This window comes from Tauraco erythrolophus, chromosome 1 (genome assembly GCF_009769465.1).
Source record: "Tauraco erythrolophus isolate bTauEry1 chromosome 1, bTauEry1.pri, whole genome shotgun sequence".
Taxonomy (NCBI): domain Eukaryota; kingdom Metazoa; phylum Chordata; class Aves; order Musophagiformes; family Musophagidae; genus Tauraco; species Tauraco erythrolophus.
This window is the reverse complement of record NC_141465.1, coordinates 40,665,312-40,684,093: the sequence shown is the minus strand read 5'-3', so window position 1 is coordinate 40,684,093 and position 18,782 is coordinate 40,665,312. Positions and strand designations below refer to the sequence as shown.

At 42.1% G+C, this 18,782-nt stretch overlaps 1 protein-coding gene across 1 annotated transcript; it reads left to right on the top strand.

Annotated features, from left to right (window-relative positions):
* Window positions 1-17,430, top strand: XK (X-linked Kx blood group antigen, Kell and VPS13A binding protein). The gene is made up of 3 exons (XM_086618648.1): window positions 1-245; window positions 7,522-7,784; window positions 14,714-17,430. Exons 1-3 carry the CDS (start codon window positions 1-3, stop codon window positions 15,538-15,540), a joined length of 1,335 nt encoding a protein of 444 aa, XP_086474774.1. The 3' UTR covers window positions 15,541-17,430.
* The last annotated feature ends 1,352 nt before the right edge of the window (window positions 17,431-18,782 follow it).

The window sequence follows — 18,782 nt, the reverse complement described above, 5'->3', positions numbered from 1 at the left end:
ATGAAATTCCCGGGCTCCGTCCTCGTCTCTCTCATCCTCTTCGTGGCCGAGACGGCGGCCGCCCTGTGCCTGAGCGGGGCGTACCGGGCGGCGGGGGACCGCATGTGGCAGTGGCTGACGCTGCTCTTCGCCCTCCTGCCCTGCGCGCTGGTGCAGCTCAGCCTGGTCTTCATCCACCGCGACGTCAGCCGCGACCGCCCGCTGGTGCTGCTGCTGCACCTCCTGCAGCTCGGGCCCCTCGTCAGGTCGGTGAGTCCCGCTCCGCCCCGCGGTCCCTGCCCGCCTCGGCGGGCCGGCCGGGGGCGAGCCCGGGAGGCGGCCGGAGCGCCCCGGCCTTTGCGCCGTGCGGGAGTGTCCGCTGCCGGGCGGCGGCTGCTGCTGCTCTGCACCCGTGTTAGCCGCCAGAACATCCTTCCCAGTCTTATTTCTGAAGGCTGCGGGAGGGATAGTTTCCTTTTTAAAGGTCCGAGGGGCGTGGTGCTCCCTGAAGGTCAGGGAGCGTTGGGGAAAATGGGTTAAGCGTCTTCTGGGAGGCAGGTGGCGGGCAGGCTGTGCCCCTGCGGAGAGAGGGGAGCCTGGCAGAGCCTGCTCCCTCTTTCTGGTGGCGTTTTCTGCGCTTATTTTCTGTCCTTGTGGCTTGCTGCAAATGGTCGTGTCTGTTCACTGCTGCTTCATCCGTAACGCTTTCAAATTACTGCCCAGAGAAAGGCAGACTTCCTCCGTTTCTACTTTGAAACAACGATAGTGCCCATCCCATCAGTGCATCTTGGAAATACTCGTAAGGCTTGAAGTCTCTCTCTCCCTTCCGAAAGTGAGCTTCTTGCCCCAAGTTGCTTTGGAGATTTTTCAACTTCAGTTCAACTTCTGACTGAAAACGTCCGTAGGAAAAAGATGAAAAGTTACAGAGGTGGTGCAGCCCCATGACAAAATGTTTGCTGGGGGCTTTCATTTTAAATTTGCTTTCCAGTCTTTTACTTTAAAAGGAAAGAGAATTAAATATAGTACCTCTCTAGTAGAGGCTAGGAGAAGTATCCCCAACTTTTTGAAATTCCTGGACAGTGTAGAAAAGGAAGATTTGTTCACACTAATGAAGGTGAACAGTTTGGATATTACAAAACATCTTACACTTCAAAAACATTGAATTCCTCTGTTTCCTGAAAAAAACACAGCTGGATTTTTTTGTTTGTTTGTTTGTTTTGTTAGTATTTTAAAGAGATTTAAGTTACAGCTTAACAGTTTAGTTCTTGAAGGGGTCTGGTTTTCTAAACGTGGAGAACAAAATACTTCCACGTTCTTTGGAACATAAGAGCGGAACCAAAGAGAAAGCAACTATCAAAATAAAGATCATGTTCATTACTTGTGTCATTCTAAATCAATTTCTTGAGGTCAGACAAGGAGAGAATGTCATGTCAAGCTGAGACATGTGAGGAAGCAAACAAAGGATGTAAGCAACAACAACAACAAATCGGAGGATTTTCTGAAAGAGACAGACTTTTGCTTTGGCCTTAACCACTAAGCAGGATTTCACTTTCTCTTTCTTTCTCAACATCAAGTTTATGTTTATCTGTTTACAACACGAGTTTCATCTTGCACAGAACACACTTTCTGCTGTGTTGGTGAGCTCCCAGCTGCAGTCGCTGCTGCAAAACTAGTGGGCATGCAGAAGCCCTCTCCTCTCCTTTCCTCCCCATGATGCTGTGGTGTATGAGTGGGTTGCCAGCTCTGCACTTCTGCCTTTCTTAAAGATTTACGAACTTAGCTTTTCCAGGAGGTTTGAAGATGTTCTGGAGGCCTTACAGCATGCCTGAGCCACAGTCCCCACGGCATCATTTAGGCAGTATGAAGTGATGTGTGTTAACTTCTCTGGAATTATGATTACCAATAAAAAGAGGGTATTACATTCATGCCACCTGAAAAAAAAATGTAGAGTTCTTACAGCCTTTAGCAGGAAACAAGTTAAGAGGAAAAGTTTCATAGAAAAAAGCCTCTCCTTGGATTCAGAGAAATGTGTCTATTTGTAGGACACAGTGCAGAAGTGTGGGAAGACGAAGGTATCAGTCTGAGACAGACATTAAAGGTCTTTTATTCTCTTCGTTGCCTTCCTACCCACTGCCACTAAACATTGTTTTATCTCTCGGGAGAGGAAACTGGTTGCTTCCCATTGGGTGTAGATCTGCCCTGTAGAAGTTGAAGTCTTTTCAGCACATGAAATACCTTACCTTTCCCTGCTTTTCATGGGAGGCTTTATATCCCATGAGGACTGGAATACACAGAAATCTGAGGATGATAGCTCAAAGGCAAACTATTTTTCGGCAGTATCATCACTTCACTGTGGCTTTAACCATTGTAAGCTGAAAAGGACAGTTGTCCCCGGAGACATTTTGTCCCATCCTTTTAGGCAAACCTCTGCTCCTTTGCACCAGAGAGTCTGCTGGTGTTAGTCATCTGCTTCCTCAGTATGAAGCCTCATTGCATCCTCTGTGTTCGATCTCTCTTATATCTCACTGGCACAGCCCAGGGCCTTTTAAGGAGGGCTGGGTCAAATTAGGTCAAATAGGACGCAGAGAGTAGACCCGCCCAGGCTCTGTCCGCTTGCGGCACCAGAATGAAATGTTAAAGAGCCTTGAGTAAAAAGCCTTGGCCTTAAAAACGCTAACTTTTTAACCATCTCTGTTGGGTTTGTGACATGATGCAGGATAGTATTTCTCCATTCAGACTTAAATACTCAAACATCAGTGCACTGCCTTATGGACAGCCCATGTATGTCGTGTGACCTTTCTTCATTATCTTAAGAGCTAGACATTTTTCTCTCCTTACTTTTTCCCTTAAAAAGTTAAGTTTAAATTTTAAGGAATGGTTTGGAAATATCTTGGCAAGGAAGGAGGCTATTTAGCTTTGCAAGCCGAATGATCCAGCCTATTTTGAATCCTCTGTGTGACAGGGAAAAAAGTACATTCTCTTATAAAACCTTCTTGCATACCACCACTTTCCCCAAACACCCACTCTCCACCTGTTCAGGAAGAACTCACTGTCCTGCTGCTGCCACTGGAAGCACTAAAATTAGCAAGCATCCCTCTTCCTGGAGAGGACTTTTGCTGTACTGGAAGAGTACTGTTAGCACACCCTTTTTTAATTCCTCCTCCCACTCTCCTAAGAGTTTTTCCATCAATTCGGAGCAATTTGTAGTGTAAATTTCCTGCCTTCCCTCAGTGGCCCGGCACTGATCCCTATGATGTAGATATGCTGGAGACTATGCAGAGAGTTGGCTGGAACAAAGTGACTCCAGGTTTCTAGGCACCATGGGGGATTCCTGCAGTGTTCCAGGTTGGGGCCGCTCCTTGTGAGCGCACTAATTTGTCTGGATGCTTAGAAAATATATTTGGATACTTTCTCTTTTTTCTTTGTGAAAGGAGATTGTTTTACCACATAAAGTAAATTATGACACAAACAATTACTTAAAACGATAGCCAATGTCAATGAGAGATTTAATGTATTTTTCTTTTCTTTAGAGAAGACCATGATGAGCTTTTTGGCTCGTTATCGGCTACTCCTGAGCCAAGGACTGTCTCTTTGTTCCCTGTTCATTTGGACAGCACCTGTAGCACCGAGATCATCTTGAGATTTTTAGGTGCTGCTGCAATTCCGATAAATAATAACTGGATGTATTTCTGCTAGTGTCCTGTTCCACACTTAGGGATTTGTTCAAAGCTCAAATAACTCTTCACGAAGGGTGCCAGAGAACTCCCTGTTAACTTGCTTGCCCTTTTCTGTTCTGCAAGTAATAAATAGGTCAGGAGCTGAAGTGAGGAGTGCAGATTTCCAACGAACTGACTTGAACAGTCGGGGCTTATGGTCACGAGCAGAGGGTGTTGATGGCATTGTACCGTAAGTCGACTGGATGTGGCGATTCCCTACCATCCGATCTATTGAAGGCAATACCCAGGTGGCATATCCAGAAGGGACTGGTGTGAACTTGGCAGTGCTTCCTTCTGATACCGACTTCACGGAGAGGAGAGCTAAGTGACGGCTGGTGCCTTTAAAACTATTGTCCCTAGTGCTCTATCAGCTAAATGTGGGCCTACAGATTCTTCCTTATGAAGAACATGCAATTAGGAGATGGCTCGGTCGGCAGAATGATGAACTTCTCTTGCAAAAAAAAAATCAAAAGCAAATATAACAGGCCCCTGTATAGAACACTAATGACTGTTTTCCTCAGGTTTCAGTGGGACAAGGATATAAACAATAGACTTTTTTTCACCCTTTTTTTTTTTCTTGGAAATGGGCGTGGGCTTTGTTTCTCAAGGCATAAAGGCATAAGGAGAAACAATTTCATGTGTCTACGTACTGTGTAGACAGTAGCAAAGCAGAAGCAGTAGGAAGTTTGCGTCAAACTGCCAAAGGAGCTGCTGTTACAGCCAAAGTTAGATTCTGTGAGTTGCAGGAAGTGAAAAAACAAACAAACAAACAAAACCAAAACACCTATAGGCTTAAATTATTGGAGTCATTAATGCTTTGGACACCTAATTCTGCAGTTTGAAATCTAGTAAGCTCTAATGGTGCAGATAGTGCTTTAGTCCCATTGTGCAGAAGCATTGTCTCTTGTGGGTAGTCTCTCTTTCCTAGTGACTTGCTTTGTTGTTCAGAATAACACAGATCTAAAAACCTCTCTTCCTTGTAGGACTTCCATTGGCAGACCTTACTGTAGGAGATTCTGCTAGTTCTAAACTTTACAACTGTTGATACATCTCCCTCTTTTCCAGATGGGAAGAATATGGCTAGACCCTCTTCGGGCTTTTTTTTTCTTCATTCTTGAGCAGATGTGTTAGGTGTCCATGATGGGATGAACAGAAAGTCAGTGCAGATGGAAGGTAGAACAATGAGTGAGGAACAAATCTTTGCCTGGTGCAGGTAAGTAAATATGCAGGACTGATAAGTCTTTTGCACACTTCTCTAAAGAAAAGGAATTACTAACAGTTGAGTCATTAGAGAAATCTGCTTGTACATTCGCAGTGAGCGTGTATGGATAGGTCTCAAATAGACGTTTGCTCCTGGAGCGCTTGTTGGCTGTGGGAAGTTCTCTGTTTTCATTGCCTGTTCCCCCTTCTAACCACCATTATTTTGCCTGTATTTAAATCCCACGCATCCGTGATTAAAAGAGGGAATGAGGTGTTCACTCTCAGCAGGCGTATAAGGATAGGATTATTCCTCCTACTGCCTGTGTAGAAGAATGTGTTGCTGCTGAATCACTCTTTGTAGGCACCATCAGGATCCTTGAAAAAGTATAGCTCTTCTCTCTGCCAAGACTTGGCAGCAGGGGAGAAAGCAGCACCATCTTTTTCTTACCTCTTGACTTTCACTGTAGAGAGTATTTTTCTTCAGAGTATTTTTAGTTCCTTCAGAGCCCATACTGCAACTGTCATTGCTTTACATTTACATGCAGTGAAAATGGCCAGCTGCGTGCCTTCTGCTGTTGATGCCGTGTGAGGATCTGTTGAAAAGGCCCTAAACATCACTGCGTTGCAGGAGATGGATTGTGCAGCAGTTGGGATCTCTCACTCCTGTTCCTCTGGAGTGGAGCAGTGATGAGCATTGAGCAACTGGGGCTTCTGGGGAATTCCCCATTCCATACCAGTTGGTAACTGTGGAGGAAAACTGGCATGAAGCAGTCGCCTTCTCGAATTGTCTCTTAGTTGTGTTTCATAATAAAGAAGAACAAGCCAGTCCATTTAAAGACAAGACGCCCAGCCCTTCAGAACGCACTTCATAGGCGCAGTCGTAACCTGGCACAGGTACGTGATCGGAATCGATTCTTCATCGCCGTTCTGAACACTTCTCACCTGGATAGTTCAAGTGCCTACGCACCTCTTACACACTATTTCTTCAACATTTAGATTGGTGCTCTTTCCTTCTAGTGTGTCAGCTGCCAGTCTGCTCCTGTGTGAAGTAGTTGCTTGGGCAGTGGCACCAGCTGGAGTCTTGAGTGCATTTGTTATTTGGCCCAGAAGGCGTGACATCCAGAGACATTCTTGCATGGGATGGGCGGAGCTTGGGAGAAGATGGGCATCATTACTGATGTAATCGGAGTGCTTGCACATACCGGTTTTATTACTCTGCGGTATTGGTAAAAGTCCCCTTTGGCTCTAAGATTTGCTCATCAGACTATTTCACATTGCCTTTGCTTTTCTATACAGACATAAAATTTCCCGTCACAAACAGTATACTGCTACTTAATACCTAGCTAATAAATACAAATGAAATGCTTGCTCCAAACCCCAAAATTTTGTTGATTATAGTATTTACTATAGTCTTAAGAATCTTATCATCTCTTTTATGGGATTACTGCATTAGATGGGTCCTTAGGCTATATCTGCTTCTAATCACACAGTTCAGAGACTGATGCTGAGATCTCATTTTCTGTAATAGCTTCAGACTTGCCCTCAGCTCAGGACGAATAGATGACTGTGAATACTAAGCGAGACAAAAATGTTCTGGGATCTTTCTTTTGGAATAAAATCAATTTGTTGGTTTCAGAATCTCCATTGGCTTCATAAGCTGTTGTGCTTTATTAATTTTTCACATTTTATTTTTGGCTATGTGGATTGTTTTACATGGAACAAGACTGGTAGGGACTGAAAGATTAACAAGGGGAAAACTGAAAGTCACCGCTGTGAATGGAGCCTCCAGCGCACGGCTTGCTTCAAATAGCTTTAGTGATAATGGTAGCTGACACCTAGTGACTCAAGGATGGTATTACAGGATCCTAAAACTGCTCTCCATCTACAGCAGTTAAAACTTGCTAGTGGTCCAGTTAGGGGGAAAAAAATGAAGTCAAGTTTATTAAAATAAAAATCAATATGCTTTTATTTGAATTTTTATCAGTGCTGCTTTACAGTTTGGTCCGTGAGTTTTCCCCTAAAGGCTGTGATAGACCCTGACTTGGCAATTGTTAGAAAACAGTCAAGCTGAGAAGGAAATGGGAGTTCAAAGTCTCAGACAAGCATAGCTCCATGCTTTGTAATTGTGAGATACTTTCAAATACAAGATAAGCCTTATTTGTACATTACAAAAACTCACTGGCCAAATCTGACCTGTTAGAGACTTGGAGATGCTGCATTCCAGCAAGTATTACCTTCAGAGGCAGCCAGGTAGAGGAGACTAACCCCAGCAGACACTATGGAAGGAAAGAAGGCAGCTCAGTCCTCATCAGAGGATAATGCTTACACAAGAAGAAGATGCCATGTGTGTCAGGCTGTGGGAGGAGATGTGACCAGGGATGGTGCCACAGGTCACCCTCGCAGCGGGAGTTTCTCTCCCCAGAGCTTCCCTCTGAGCTAGAAGCTAGCCCGCACCAGTTCTGCTGCTCACACTACAATTGTTTTTCTTCTTGAAGCCTGTACCAGTGTTAGGCATAACAAATGACTTAGGACTTGGTATGTGATATCTTAAAATATTAAGAAGCAGGAAGACCTATGCTTTTCTTTAATTTTTTTCCTGTTACTCTATTTACTGATTTGCTTGTAGGTGTGTGGAAGTCTTTTACATTTACTTCCGCGCTGGCAGAGTTGAAGAGCCCTATGTCAGCATCACCAAGAAGAGGCAGATGCCCAAGGATGGGTACTCGGAAGAAATTGAGAAAGAAGTGGGGCAGGCTGAAGGCAAGCTGTGTACACACAGGTCTGCGTTCAGCAGGGCATCTGTGATCCAGGCATTCCTTGGCTCAGCACCCCAGCTCACGCTCCAGCTATACATCTGTGTCCTGCAGCAGGAGATCACGGCTGCCAGAAGTAGGTAGAGCTGTTGTTATCATCTCCGTATTTTGGTGGGAGGGAGAGGAGAAGGGTCAGCAGTCAGTGTAGCTGCCCTGGACAAGAACCAAACATATTGCAGTGGGTTTCATCTCCCTGACAGCTTTTAATGGTGATGTTGCTCTCAAGTTTATATCATCATGTTTTACACTATGACACTTCCTGTAGCATACTTGGATTGCTATAAAAACACTAATTTGATAAAGTGACCATTATGGCATGAGAGGGAGGCAGCTGGAGGGACTGAGCTGTCTTCATGAAGAGGAAAAAAAGATGATTTACCTCTGTTCCGTTTTGGGTTTTGAGCAAACTTTCTGGAAAATTCCTTGGGGTACAGTGCAGAGCATGTTTTGCCATGCTGCATTAAGGAAGGTGTACTTTGAGGAATGCAGTTGCACATATGGACTGAGGACGTGAACTGTCTTTACCTGTGCCAGACTCTGAATTTGGAATCAAAAGACAGGACTCAATAAGCTGGTATGCAAATGTGGTCATATCATCTCTGGACCCAAGCTGTTAAGCCTTCACCAAGCAGTGCTGCACCACATGGACTTACCAGGACACATCTCTCTTACAGTGGGTCTCTGCATCTTGCTCCATGATGTGCTCCAGCTCCTTGGAAAAAAAGCCTTGATTTGCTGGTTGGCCGTTAAATGAAGAACCTACTCCAGCTAGTTGTAGGACAACCAGCTTTTTAGTGTAAGAAAGGACTTTGGCAGCTATGCAAACTGGAGGTGTGTTTCCACTGAAATACAAAATAGCTCTTGTTATCTCTGAGGCCATGAGAGGCCAGGGATCTTTAACAGCTTCACAGCTAGGGAGGCTGAGGCTAGGGTGATATGTTACGAATCTGAATGCTTTTTTCAGTTCTGGTGCCTTGGTTGGCAGTGTAGCAAGGTAAGGAACTAACATTTTTGGAGAAGCCTTTATAGTAACATCAGGGTTCTCCCCTCAACTCGAGGAATGGAAAACTTCAATATACTAAAGGGCAAGTCAGCACATAAGGGTATTAGAACAGGTTAAGGTCTTTATACAAAAGTACTTGCTTAAGGTCATAGCAGTAGTTACTTGAAAGACATTGCCTCTGATGGTTTGAGTTCTTCACAGCAAAGGTAGACTCTTCAAATAACTATGGCATCTGTGGCATGGGATGAGAACAAAGCAACTGAATCCTTTGCTGAGAGGTGCAATTAGCAAAATTACGAATCACTTCACTGCAGATGGCATTTGCTTGAGAAAGGTCACCTTTTTATCGTATTTCTTCTATTACTGATGTTGACCTTACTGGTCATGATTGCCAAGGAGAAGCGCTGTGTTCCAGATGATTAGAGAATTGCATATTTAATAATGATTCGTAATGCCCTATTACTTCTGACTTTTATCAGTTACTGCTGAGGCAAATTCTGAATCACAGACTGCTAAGTGACCTTCTGTGGGTGAAGTGAAGTTAAACAACCAGAGGTAAACTGGCTCACCAGGGAGTTCAGTGAACCCAACAGCAAATCCAGTAGTCATCTCATGTCTCCCAGGAGCCATCTCGATAGCAGGTGCCATTCTAAAATATAGAAATTAAAAGAAAAAAAAAGTTTTGGGTTTTTTTTTTTTTCTTAATCAGTGATTTAGGAACAATGGCAAGGTCTATTAGAGCTCATTCATCAGAAAAACAAGAGTCTTAACCACATTCCTCTTGTGTATATTTTACCTTCTGAAATACTGAAACTTCCTGCGATCTTTTTAGCCAGTTTATTTCTGTAGTAGTACCTTTTGTCCATAAGTATTAGTCATCCTCCAAGAGTATACAGGAATGACACATAGCACAGTTTCAGCTTGTTGTTTGTTATATGTGCATGGGGATTCTCATGTATAGGGACATGGCTTCAAACTTTTGATCTTGCAGCATAGTCAAAGTAATTTAACAGCCAGTCCAGCTCTTCTTCCACACTTTAGATGTCTTCAGCTTCCCCGTTCTTTGACACTGGCCCTCCAAATTGCATGCTCCTTTCCATTTGTTTCTGTTACAATTATCACTCTCTTCTTGTATTTTGATTTCCACACTTTTTGTCCTGTATCCTCATCAGTCTCTTATTTTTCTGGGTTCCTACACTACCCTGTCTGTTATTCTGTGCAAATCCTGCTTGGTCAGTGGTAATGAAGTCAGTATCACCTGTGAACCTAAAGCTGTTTACCAACATGCTACATAGCATAGTTTGTCCCTTCCAGATCTGTTCGAAACTCATTATTGCTTCCAGTACTGAGTTGAACAGTTCTGAAAAGAGCATGCATCCTTGCGTAGCCCTTTGTCAACCAGAGCCATGCTGCATCTTTCTTGTGTATTTCATGGCATTCAGTAAATTCTCTGGATGTTTTCTTCTGGATGATCAGATTCTTACCAGTGTCTGGCATTCTCCCAAATTGTCATTTCACTGTCTGCCAAGAACGTTAAGATCAAGAGAACTAAAGAGAGTTGCAAAAGGAGGAAAAAGCCTCTAGGTTAGTGAAAGACATAAAACTTTGGTGACTGTTTAGCATGAAATGTATAGAAATGTTGTTGTATGAAATGCAGCATTGGAAACCCCTGTGTAATAGTTTAATCTGAGTCCTAGTTCTAGACATTCAGCTCTTCCTTTGGTTACAGTGTAACTGGGAAAAAAAGCAGTTCCTGACTGGTTACTGTATGAAATATCCAGGCTGACTTTGTAAATGCTGCTCTCAGAACTGACACCAGGGTTTCTCCTGTGCATTTGGCCGTCACCCTGCACTAAATGCTCCAGCATCTGTCAGTATCCTGCATCGCCTGAAAGCCGGCTGTAACCTTCTGCTGACATTGGGCTCAGGTCCACTCACACACTGTTGGGCAGCTATCAGGGCCTCTTCACTTAGGTGGTACCACCTGGAGAAGCGCAAGGCCAGGAGGTGCCAAAAAGACCTGAGTTAGGGTTAATTACAAAAATAGCTAGGAGATCTGGAGATGGGGGATGTGTGACTTGGCCTCTTACGCTTGAAAAAGGGCTCGTTCTCTGTGCAGTACTGAGGGCGGAAGATCCACTTCCGTGAAGAGCGATCTTTTTGTGAGTTTAGTTTTTGTGCTGATAACAGCAGTCAAGTTATCTTTTTCAAGTGTTGCTTGCAGTGATAAAATAATCTCAAAATGGGGATTTCCTGCCATTTTGTCGTGGGTTAGGCCCTCCAGCAACCAAACTCTACACAGTCGCTCACTCACCCTTCCCCACCCCCAAGGATGAGGGAGAGAATCAAAGAAGAAAAAGAAAAGAGACACGTGGGTTGAGATAAGAACAATTTACTAGTACCGCTACCAATGTATATATGTACGGATATGTACAAGGATAAATATACACAAACGAGTGATGTACAGTGTAATTGCTCACCACCCCTTGACCGAGGCCCGTCTCGTTACGAAGCTGCAATCCCGAAACAGATGAATCCCGATACTGCAATCCCAGATGAACGGGAGGCCCGAAATAGAGAGCGGGAGAGAGAGAAAGCACTATGAGAGTCCGAAAGTGAGAGTCCCAGAAGGGCAAAAGCCCTTCTTTCTGGCTGTCCCTCACTTTTATACTGGGCATGACACTGCATGATATGGAATACTAATTGGCCAGTTTGGTCTCAATCTTAAGTCCAAGTACAAATCATAAGGAGAGTCATGGATCCCTTGTCCCGGCCATGCTCCCCTCTATCCTGTTGTGCTCCTGCACACTGGCAAGAACACGACAAGCTGAAAAGTCCTTGAGACCTCAGTGCCAACTACAAACATCAGCTTGCTATCAGCATTCTTCTCAGAGTGAGCCTCTGAGTAAAACCAAAACACGGAGCTCTTCTAGCTGCTAAAAAGAAGAGCTGACTCTGTCCCAGCTAAAACCAGGATGCATTTAAAAATAAAATTATTTTGCCAAAAGGTTCATTCTTTTTTTTTTTTTTTTTTCTGAATGAAAATTTGTAGCAGTGACTGCCATCTTCAAGAACAGAAGTCTTGGGCTTATGATTTTTTTCAACTTACTAGTGTTTGTAGTGTCACCTTCCTAATGTTCATGACGAGGCTTTGTATGTGGTCTTACTAAATGTCGTAAGATGCTTCTACAGTTGCTTCTCCTCAACTCATTAAGCACTGACCACAGAATATTTTTCTTATTGTTTGAACAGTATAGTTTGAGTCGTTTAGTTTAATGAACAGGTTTGAGTTATTGATTTTAATAGTGTTGAAATTCTATTTTAAGGCAAAAAATTTTGTATCTAAGTGTCTTGCTTAAGTAACAAAATAAGTGCCCTTATTTTTCAAGGGTTCTGATTGTCGGTTTAGAAAACTATAGTATATATAATAGATAACTTGCGATTCTTCAGCTGAATGTAAGATTACAGTAATTTGTGATATAGCTCATCTAGAGCAGAATTAGCAATTTCTGAAGTGAGAAGGACCAGATCTTGAGAAGACTTAAAACATGAAAAAACCCAACAAAGTAAAACAGTGCCTCCTTGAATAACTCTGTGAGTGTGCACCTTTGATTTGTAAGAAAAGTACAGCCTTTTAGGAGTAGGAAGGAAGAAGAGAAATGCCACATTTATAAGGACTGTTAGGGGATTTGGGACTGTTCCAGGGAAAGATACTTTGCCTTTTACATTTTCACTTCTTTGCCTGCTCAGGATGAGTAAAAGCAACAATAATGTCACCTACCACACGTTTCCCCTTGTGATTGCTTCAAACCATCTTTCTCACAGACTTAAAAGTGATGTTTGAACTGAAGGTTTGGTGACAGTACTGAGCTTTTGGGAAAGGAGTGGGACTCTGTATTAAACCAGAGTCAGCATGACCTGGATTCTATCAATGGAGAACTACCTTTTTTGAAGGCTTGGGTTTTAAGACAAGTTTGAGATTAATATAGAATCCTTAAAATGAAATTTGATAAAAAGATGAATGTCTCAGCTTATCAAAGCAGAAAGCAAGCGGAGTTCCAAGGACAGCAGCACTCTGTCCCAGTGGGTAGGTATTTTGTTTCTTTAACTCTTTATATTCTTTTGCTTTATTAGCTGCTGGAACTTATTTGTTCTTTCACAGTTCTAAAGCCAGCTCAATACTAAAGGAAAGGTTTTTCTAAAGAGCCGCAGGATATCAAGCGGTATTCTTGACTGCACTCACTTGCTCTTCTGCTTTCAGTCAATGTTTTTCTAAGACATATCATTTAAAAATTCTCAGATCAAGTACAGTACTGTAAGAAAGATGTTTAAAAACACCTATGAAAAATTTAAGTGTTAAACAAGCAAATACATCACCATTTTCAGAGAATATATGCATCACTAAACTGGCATGTACAAAATTACCACATGACATGGCAAATGTTTTCAACTTACTGAGTGTTATTGGAAATTTAGATATAAAGAATTAATTAATTATTTTCCAAAATAATTCAGAGGTGTTTCAGGATAAGGGTGGGAGAGAGGTTAGCTAAAATGATAGAGAAAATCCTGTTAGAAAGTTGTTAGAGATCATAAAATACACTTGTTTCTTTCAAAGTCATGCTTAGAAATCAATAACTTTAATTAGAAAAAAACTCAGTCATGGCTATATAGCTATAGGAAAGCAGGGAATCTGATTCATTAGTAGGATATTGCAGAAAGCACTTTTTGCTAAGAATTGCAAAAGTAATTGACATAATCAAGAATTCTTAACTCTGATTATTTTGTTTTATCTGATGTAATATATTGCCCTGTAGCATGACCAGTTAGCTGGTTAGAGTTTCACTGAAACTCTAAAAGAAATGACTGAATCATTTTTACTGTTCTTAATTCATTTGCATTTGAAGTGTTCCTTGCATGGACAAAATGCTAAGATTGAAACTAAAAGTATTGATTGAGGGTGCCTAAAATTAGTCCACTAAATCAGCTATTCAGCGTGTTGGTAAAAATTGTGAAGAAAGCATGCAAATGCTAACAAAACCGTGGGCAGTTAGCACTTCTGTACATCGAGGTACTTCTTTACGAATGCTTATTCTATGTATCCAGGGTTCTTATACATCTGTACCTACTTAATGTAGCAAGACAGCAAGACAAGACTCCCTTCTGCAGTGCCAGAAAGCTTTTCGCCTACTGCATCGGGAGGGGAGACCAGGTAACAGCTGGCCTCTGCCTTCGCTTTCTGCAGAATTTAAATGCCATGAGACCTTCTCTTGAGGGATTCTGGGTAGATGAGAGATACAGAAAGTTGATCTGAATTTAAAGACGTTTTTAAAAGGAGTGTTGTTTTTAAATGCATGATATAGCTATATGTATAAGGAAAATAGATGTATAGGAAAACACAGTGTAGACAGATGAGGAAACATCTGTCTACATGGGCAGAAAAAGTGCCGGTGGTTCTGGGTTTAAATTGCTTTGGCTTTCAATTTTGAGCTCCATCGCAGAGCTCTTCTGTGAGCTTAGATAATTTGCTTCGACATAGAACTTCGCAAGCACTGAGGTATTTGCACGCCCAAGTAACTCCAGAATTTCAGCTTCTGTTTCGCAGTTCTTTATCTGTACAAAGGGGGAGTAGCTCCCCTGTGCCTTGTGGAGTACTGTGAGAGTCTGAGAGCAACTTGGATACATTTACTACTGAGCTGTGTAACTACCAAAGGCAGTAAATGTGTGAGCAGCCCTGGGCAGGAGAAGGAGGGAGAGACACCTGTGACTGTTAATTGCCTTTTTTTATTTCTAGCTACTTGGAAAAGTAACAAATGAGGGCCAAAAATAAGAGATAGAATTAGAGTAAGAACCCAGAAGCGTATACAAGGAATAGCTTTTTTGACATTACACCATGCTAGGAATGCTCAGGAGCGCTGTGAAGACAACTACTGCACTACCCTGATGCGGTGTCTTTAACTTCTGCTAAGCTGAAAGTCCTGATTTGTCTTTTCTCTTTGTAGGTATTTTTATGGTCCTTTCTCTCCTCTCGATTGTATATGGTGCCTTACGCTGCAACATCCTGGCTATTAAGATTAAGTACGATGATTATGACGTCAGTGTGAAACCAGCCGCCTACCTCTGCATATTCATGTGGAGAAGCTTTGAGATTGCTACGCGGGTTACGGTGTTGGTCCTTTTCAGTTCAGTCCTTCAAATCTGGACTCTCCCCGTTGTGCTAGTGAATTTCTTTGGTTTTTTCTTCTACCCGTGGATTCTCTTCTGGCAGAGCAAGTCCCCATTTCCTGAGAACATAGAGAAGGCATTGAGCAGGGTCGGCACAACCATCGTCTTGTGTCTTCTCACCTTCCTGTATGCTGGCATTAACATGTTCTGCTGGTCGGCGGTGCAGGTGAAACTCAATGATCCTGACTTAATTAACAAATCCCAAAATTGGTACCGACTGACTGTGTATTACATGCTGCGATTCATCGAGAATGCATTCCTCCTGCTGATGTGGTACATCTATAAAACTGATATCTACCTGTATGTCTGCGCCCCATTGTTGGTCTTGCAGCTCCTGATAGGTTACTGCATGGCTGTCCTCTTCATGTTGGTGTTCTACCAGTTCTGTCACCCGTGCAAAAAGCTTTTCTCATCCAGCATTTCCGAAGGTTTGCTGTCCTGTTTCAAGTTCCTCTGCTTTATTTGCAAGCCTCCCAAATCCACCGTACTCACGGACAAGGCAGAGGTGAAATCTCCTGAAAATACTGACGAAGCGTGGAGCAGTAGCAAGACACTGGATTCTCAAAAGGGGAATCCTCATCAAAGTGTGTCTTCCAATGCCTAGTACAACTGGAAACAAGTAGGTGCCTTTGGAAGGTGGCAGATCACCTGCTGGGAACGTTGTATATCTTGGATGTTGTTTCTTGCGGATGGGATTTCTTTCTTGCAGGTGTGGCACTGCATGACACCTGACAAGCCTACCTTTGTGGAAAACTTAGTGTATGAGTATGTGTATCTGTGTGTGTTTGTGTACGGAGAGCAGTCATGGTTTGTAGACTTCTGTTTCAGAGTCTTTTGCACATAAGTTTATTATCACGTGCTTATTTTGAAGTCATTATAGGAGACATCCTTCAAAAACTGACCTGATGCTCATCTTACTCAGGAAATCTGAGGATGGAAGGAAATGCATTTTATTTCAGATAGGATGTCATTATGGCATGCCACCCTAGCATGGAAACAGAGCATAGATCTTGACTATATATTGACTATAGCTGTGCTCTGCTTTGATCAAATTGCAGACTTTTTTACACTCTAATCAGTGTAATAAGATAATATTTCTCTCTGTGGTATAAGAAGTGGACTTGTACAATGCACTGTAGTCTAGGTTGCCAAGAAACAGCCAATTAGCCAGCACTAATACTGAAATGTGACTGTTACCCAGAATAGACAGAGAGGTTATTGGCTTTGCACTGTTTTACCCTTCATATTTGCTGCTTGTTAGTAAGGGAATTAAATTTAACACATTAGTTGTGATGTTCTGGAATAGCCCATTTTTCTGACATTATCATTTACCTAAAACTTTGTTTTTGATGTTCTGGTATTAGGGTGGTGTTCACTTCATATAACTTTAAATATCTAGAAGTTGGGCAGATAGTGTGAACTAGTCATGTAGGTGCCCTCCAGAGCACATCTTCAGGGAGTAATCCAACCCATCTTAAAACGTCCTCTAAGGCAAGTGATATGAATCATTCTCTGGAGACCTATTACTCAGTGTTAACCAGATGCCTTGACAATTAGTTTTGACTATCTGTCTCCCTTTTAGATGGCCGAATTTAAGAGATGAGCACTACCCTGATCGTTAGGGCGTTGGTGGTATACCAAAGAGGCAACTCAGTGACTCACCATGTGGGGACAGAAGACACTGAGGCCTTCTTTTTGAAGCTGTGATGTGTTATGGTTAGTTTAATATCAGTAGTTCAAAACCCTCTGACTTCTTTACCTCAGAAGTATCCCAGGCTTGAAATCTGAAAGAGGAAATGGAAGTCGTTGACTTTTTCTTCTATGCACTATATCACCACAAATAAAAGTGTTTCTGTTTTCTGCAAGTTGCTGAGAAAGCTTTAGCAGATGAACACCCAATAATTGAATGGAAATACACAAAACCAACTGTAATTTCAAAAATTAAGTGAAAGCTTTTTGCACTTTGTTTGCTTAGCACCTTGCATTTCTTTTGAGTCTTACACAGTATGGCTGCTAGTGGAAACAAGTAATTCATGAGTCAAAACGTCTCCTAGTGTCCTAAGCTTAGTCCTATCCTATCGCCACGGAGGATGTGAAGTTCTTCAGTAAGGATAACATCAGCATCATTGTATGTCTCAAGTTCAGGTCTGAGGGCATTTAAATGAAATATGTCACGTGCACAGCTGCAATTTTTATTTTTTTCTTTATTGCACTGTAAATGAATGTCTTAATTCTTCAGTTTCATAATGGAGTTACGTTTTTTCATTTTGCTTAATATATGTGTGTGTGTGGTATATGTGTCTAGATCTCATTAAATTATTAGTGGGTGATAATGGCAATTTTTGGCCTGAACTTGCCATGGGAATGTACCTCACGTATCTGGGGAAGACACCAAACACCTCAGTTCTAATTTCTCTTTCTGAGGAGCATAGAATAGTGAAGTGACTCCTTGAAGACACTACAGTATTTAACTGTACTCTTGTATGTAGAAGTATAGTATTTCTCTGTACTTTCCTAGATGTAGAAGAGTATTTCAGATTTTTTTTTCAGTAGTGAGTTAAAGGAGTAAGTGAGATTGTAACCCTTGCTTCCAGACATGCAGAGTTCAGCACACAGGGCCAAATTTTCAGGTGTTCTTAGTTAAAACTGAGTATCCGACTTTGTAGTTGGATACTCATCAATAATCAGGGAATTATGGTAGTTGCCTATCTACAGATGTACCTACGTCTGAAATGTTAGTCAAAAAAAAAAAAAAAGTGGCTTCATATGTAGAAGTACTTCATATCTAAAGAGATCTATCTCAAATCCTTAAAGCAGACTTTGGACACTGTAAGTGATGGTGCAGTTGTGATTTTGCCATTTGGAAACTGTGGAAGCTTCACAAACCTCAGCCAGTGAAATGTTTGTGCTACAGTGAAGTCAGCAGCCAGGAGTCCCGTATGTATACATAGTGAGTACCATTTAACTTCACACACCAATGATGAAGACTACTGTTTATGCATATTTTTAGAAAGCGTGCCATACTACTTCCTATTTTTATACCAGTCTCCTAAAGTGCATGCATAGGGAACTGAATATTTAAATCACTGTTATGAGAGGGGAGGGGAAAAAAATATTTATATGGGTTATATTGCTGTCCTGTGGTTTTGCCTTGTTGTACAGGCTAACCAGACATGGTTCGAACACTCCACCAACATGAGGGCCACTGCTTTTGCAGTGCCTCATGTCACCACACAGCATGGAGTGCAGATTAACTAACAGTATTGCTGCTCTAGGTATGTTTTGCAGCTCCACCGAGAGGATAGTATTAGCTACAAAGGGTGTATGTGTGTGAATGAGTGATCTCTTGCTGCCAGTTTACTGTGGTTTTGCTCTCCTCTATGAATTTTAGAGGTGTATGTATTCAATGGAAGGGTATAGGGCTTCTGTTAAAAACTGTACTCACTTGAGTATACTGAGTATACTTGTAAAACAACACAAATTAAAATGTTGAAACACTCCCTTAAGTTGTGTTGGTGTCAGTTCTTAGTCTGCTGCTTTCAGAAATCCAAGGTAAAGGTTATTTAGCACACTGTCATCTGTTACCAGGCAGCAGAGGAAATGTTTTCAAGCAGACCTGACAGAAGAATAATCTGTGATTGACTTGGGACTTCCTTACCTCCAACCAGTGGTGCTTCCAATTCTGTTTAGCTAGTTGGGGTCTCAGCAGAAAATTTCGTAGGAGGCAGGCAATTTGAGACCAGCGTTATATAGAACAAGATCAGTATAGGTTCTTTATTGTCAAGATGAGGATGTTTAGTTGGTTTATATTGGGAATCCGAAAGAAGTCATTACCTTATAAAGGAT

Bases quoted from the DNA above. Each gene is read 5' to 3' on its own strand.
- XK (XM_086618648.1), top strand. From the start codon at position 1: ATGAAATTCCCGGGCTCCGTCCTCGTCTCTCTCATCCTCTTCGTGGCC. The intron at 246-7,521 runs GTCGGTGAGTCC...ATTTGCTTGTAG, and splicing joins CAGCTCGGGCCCCTCGTCAG to GTGTGTGGAAGTCTTTTACA. The intron at 7,785-14,713 runs GTAGGTAGAGCT...TTCTCTTTGTAG, and splicing joins GGAGATCACGGCTGCCAGAA to GTATTTTTATGGTCCTTTCT.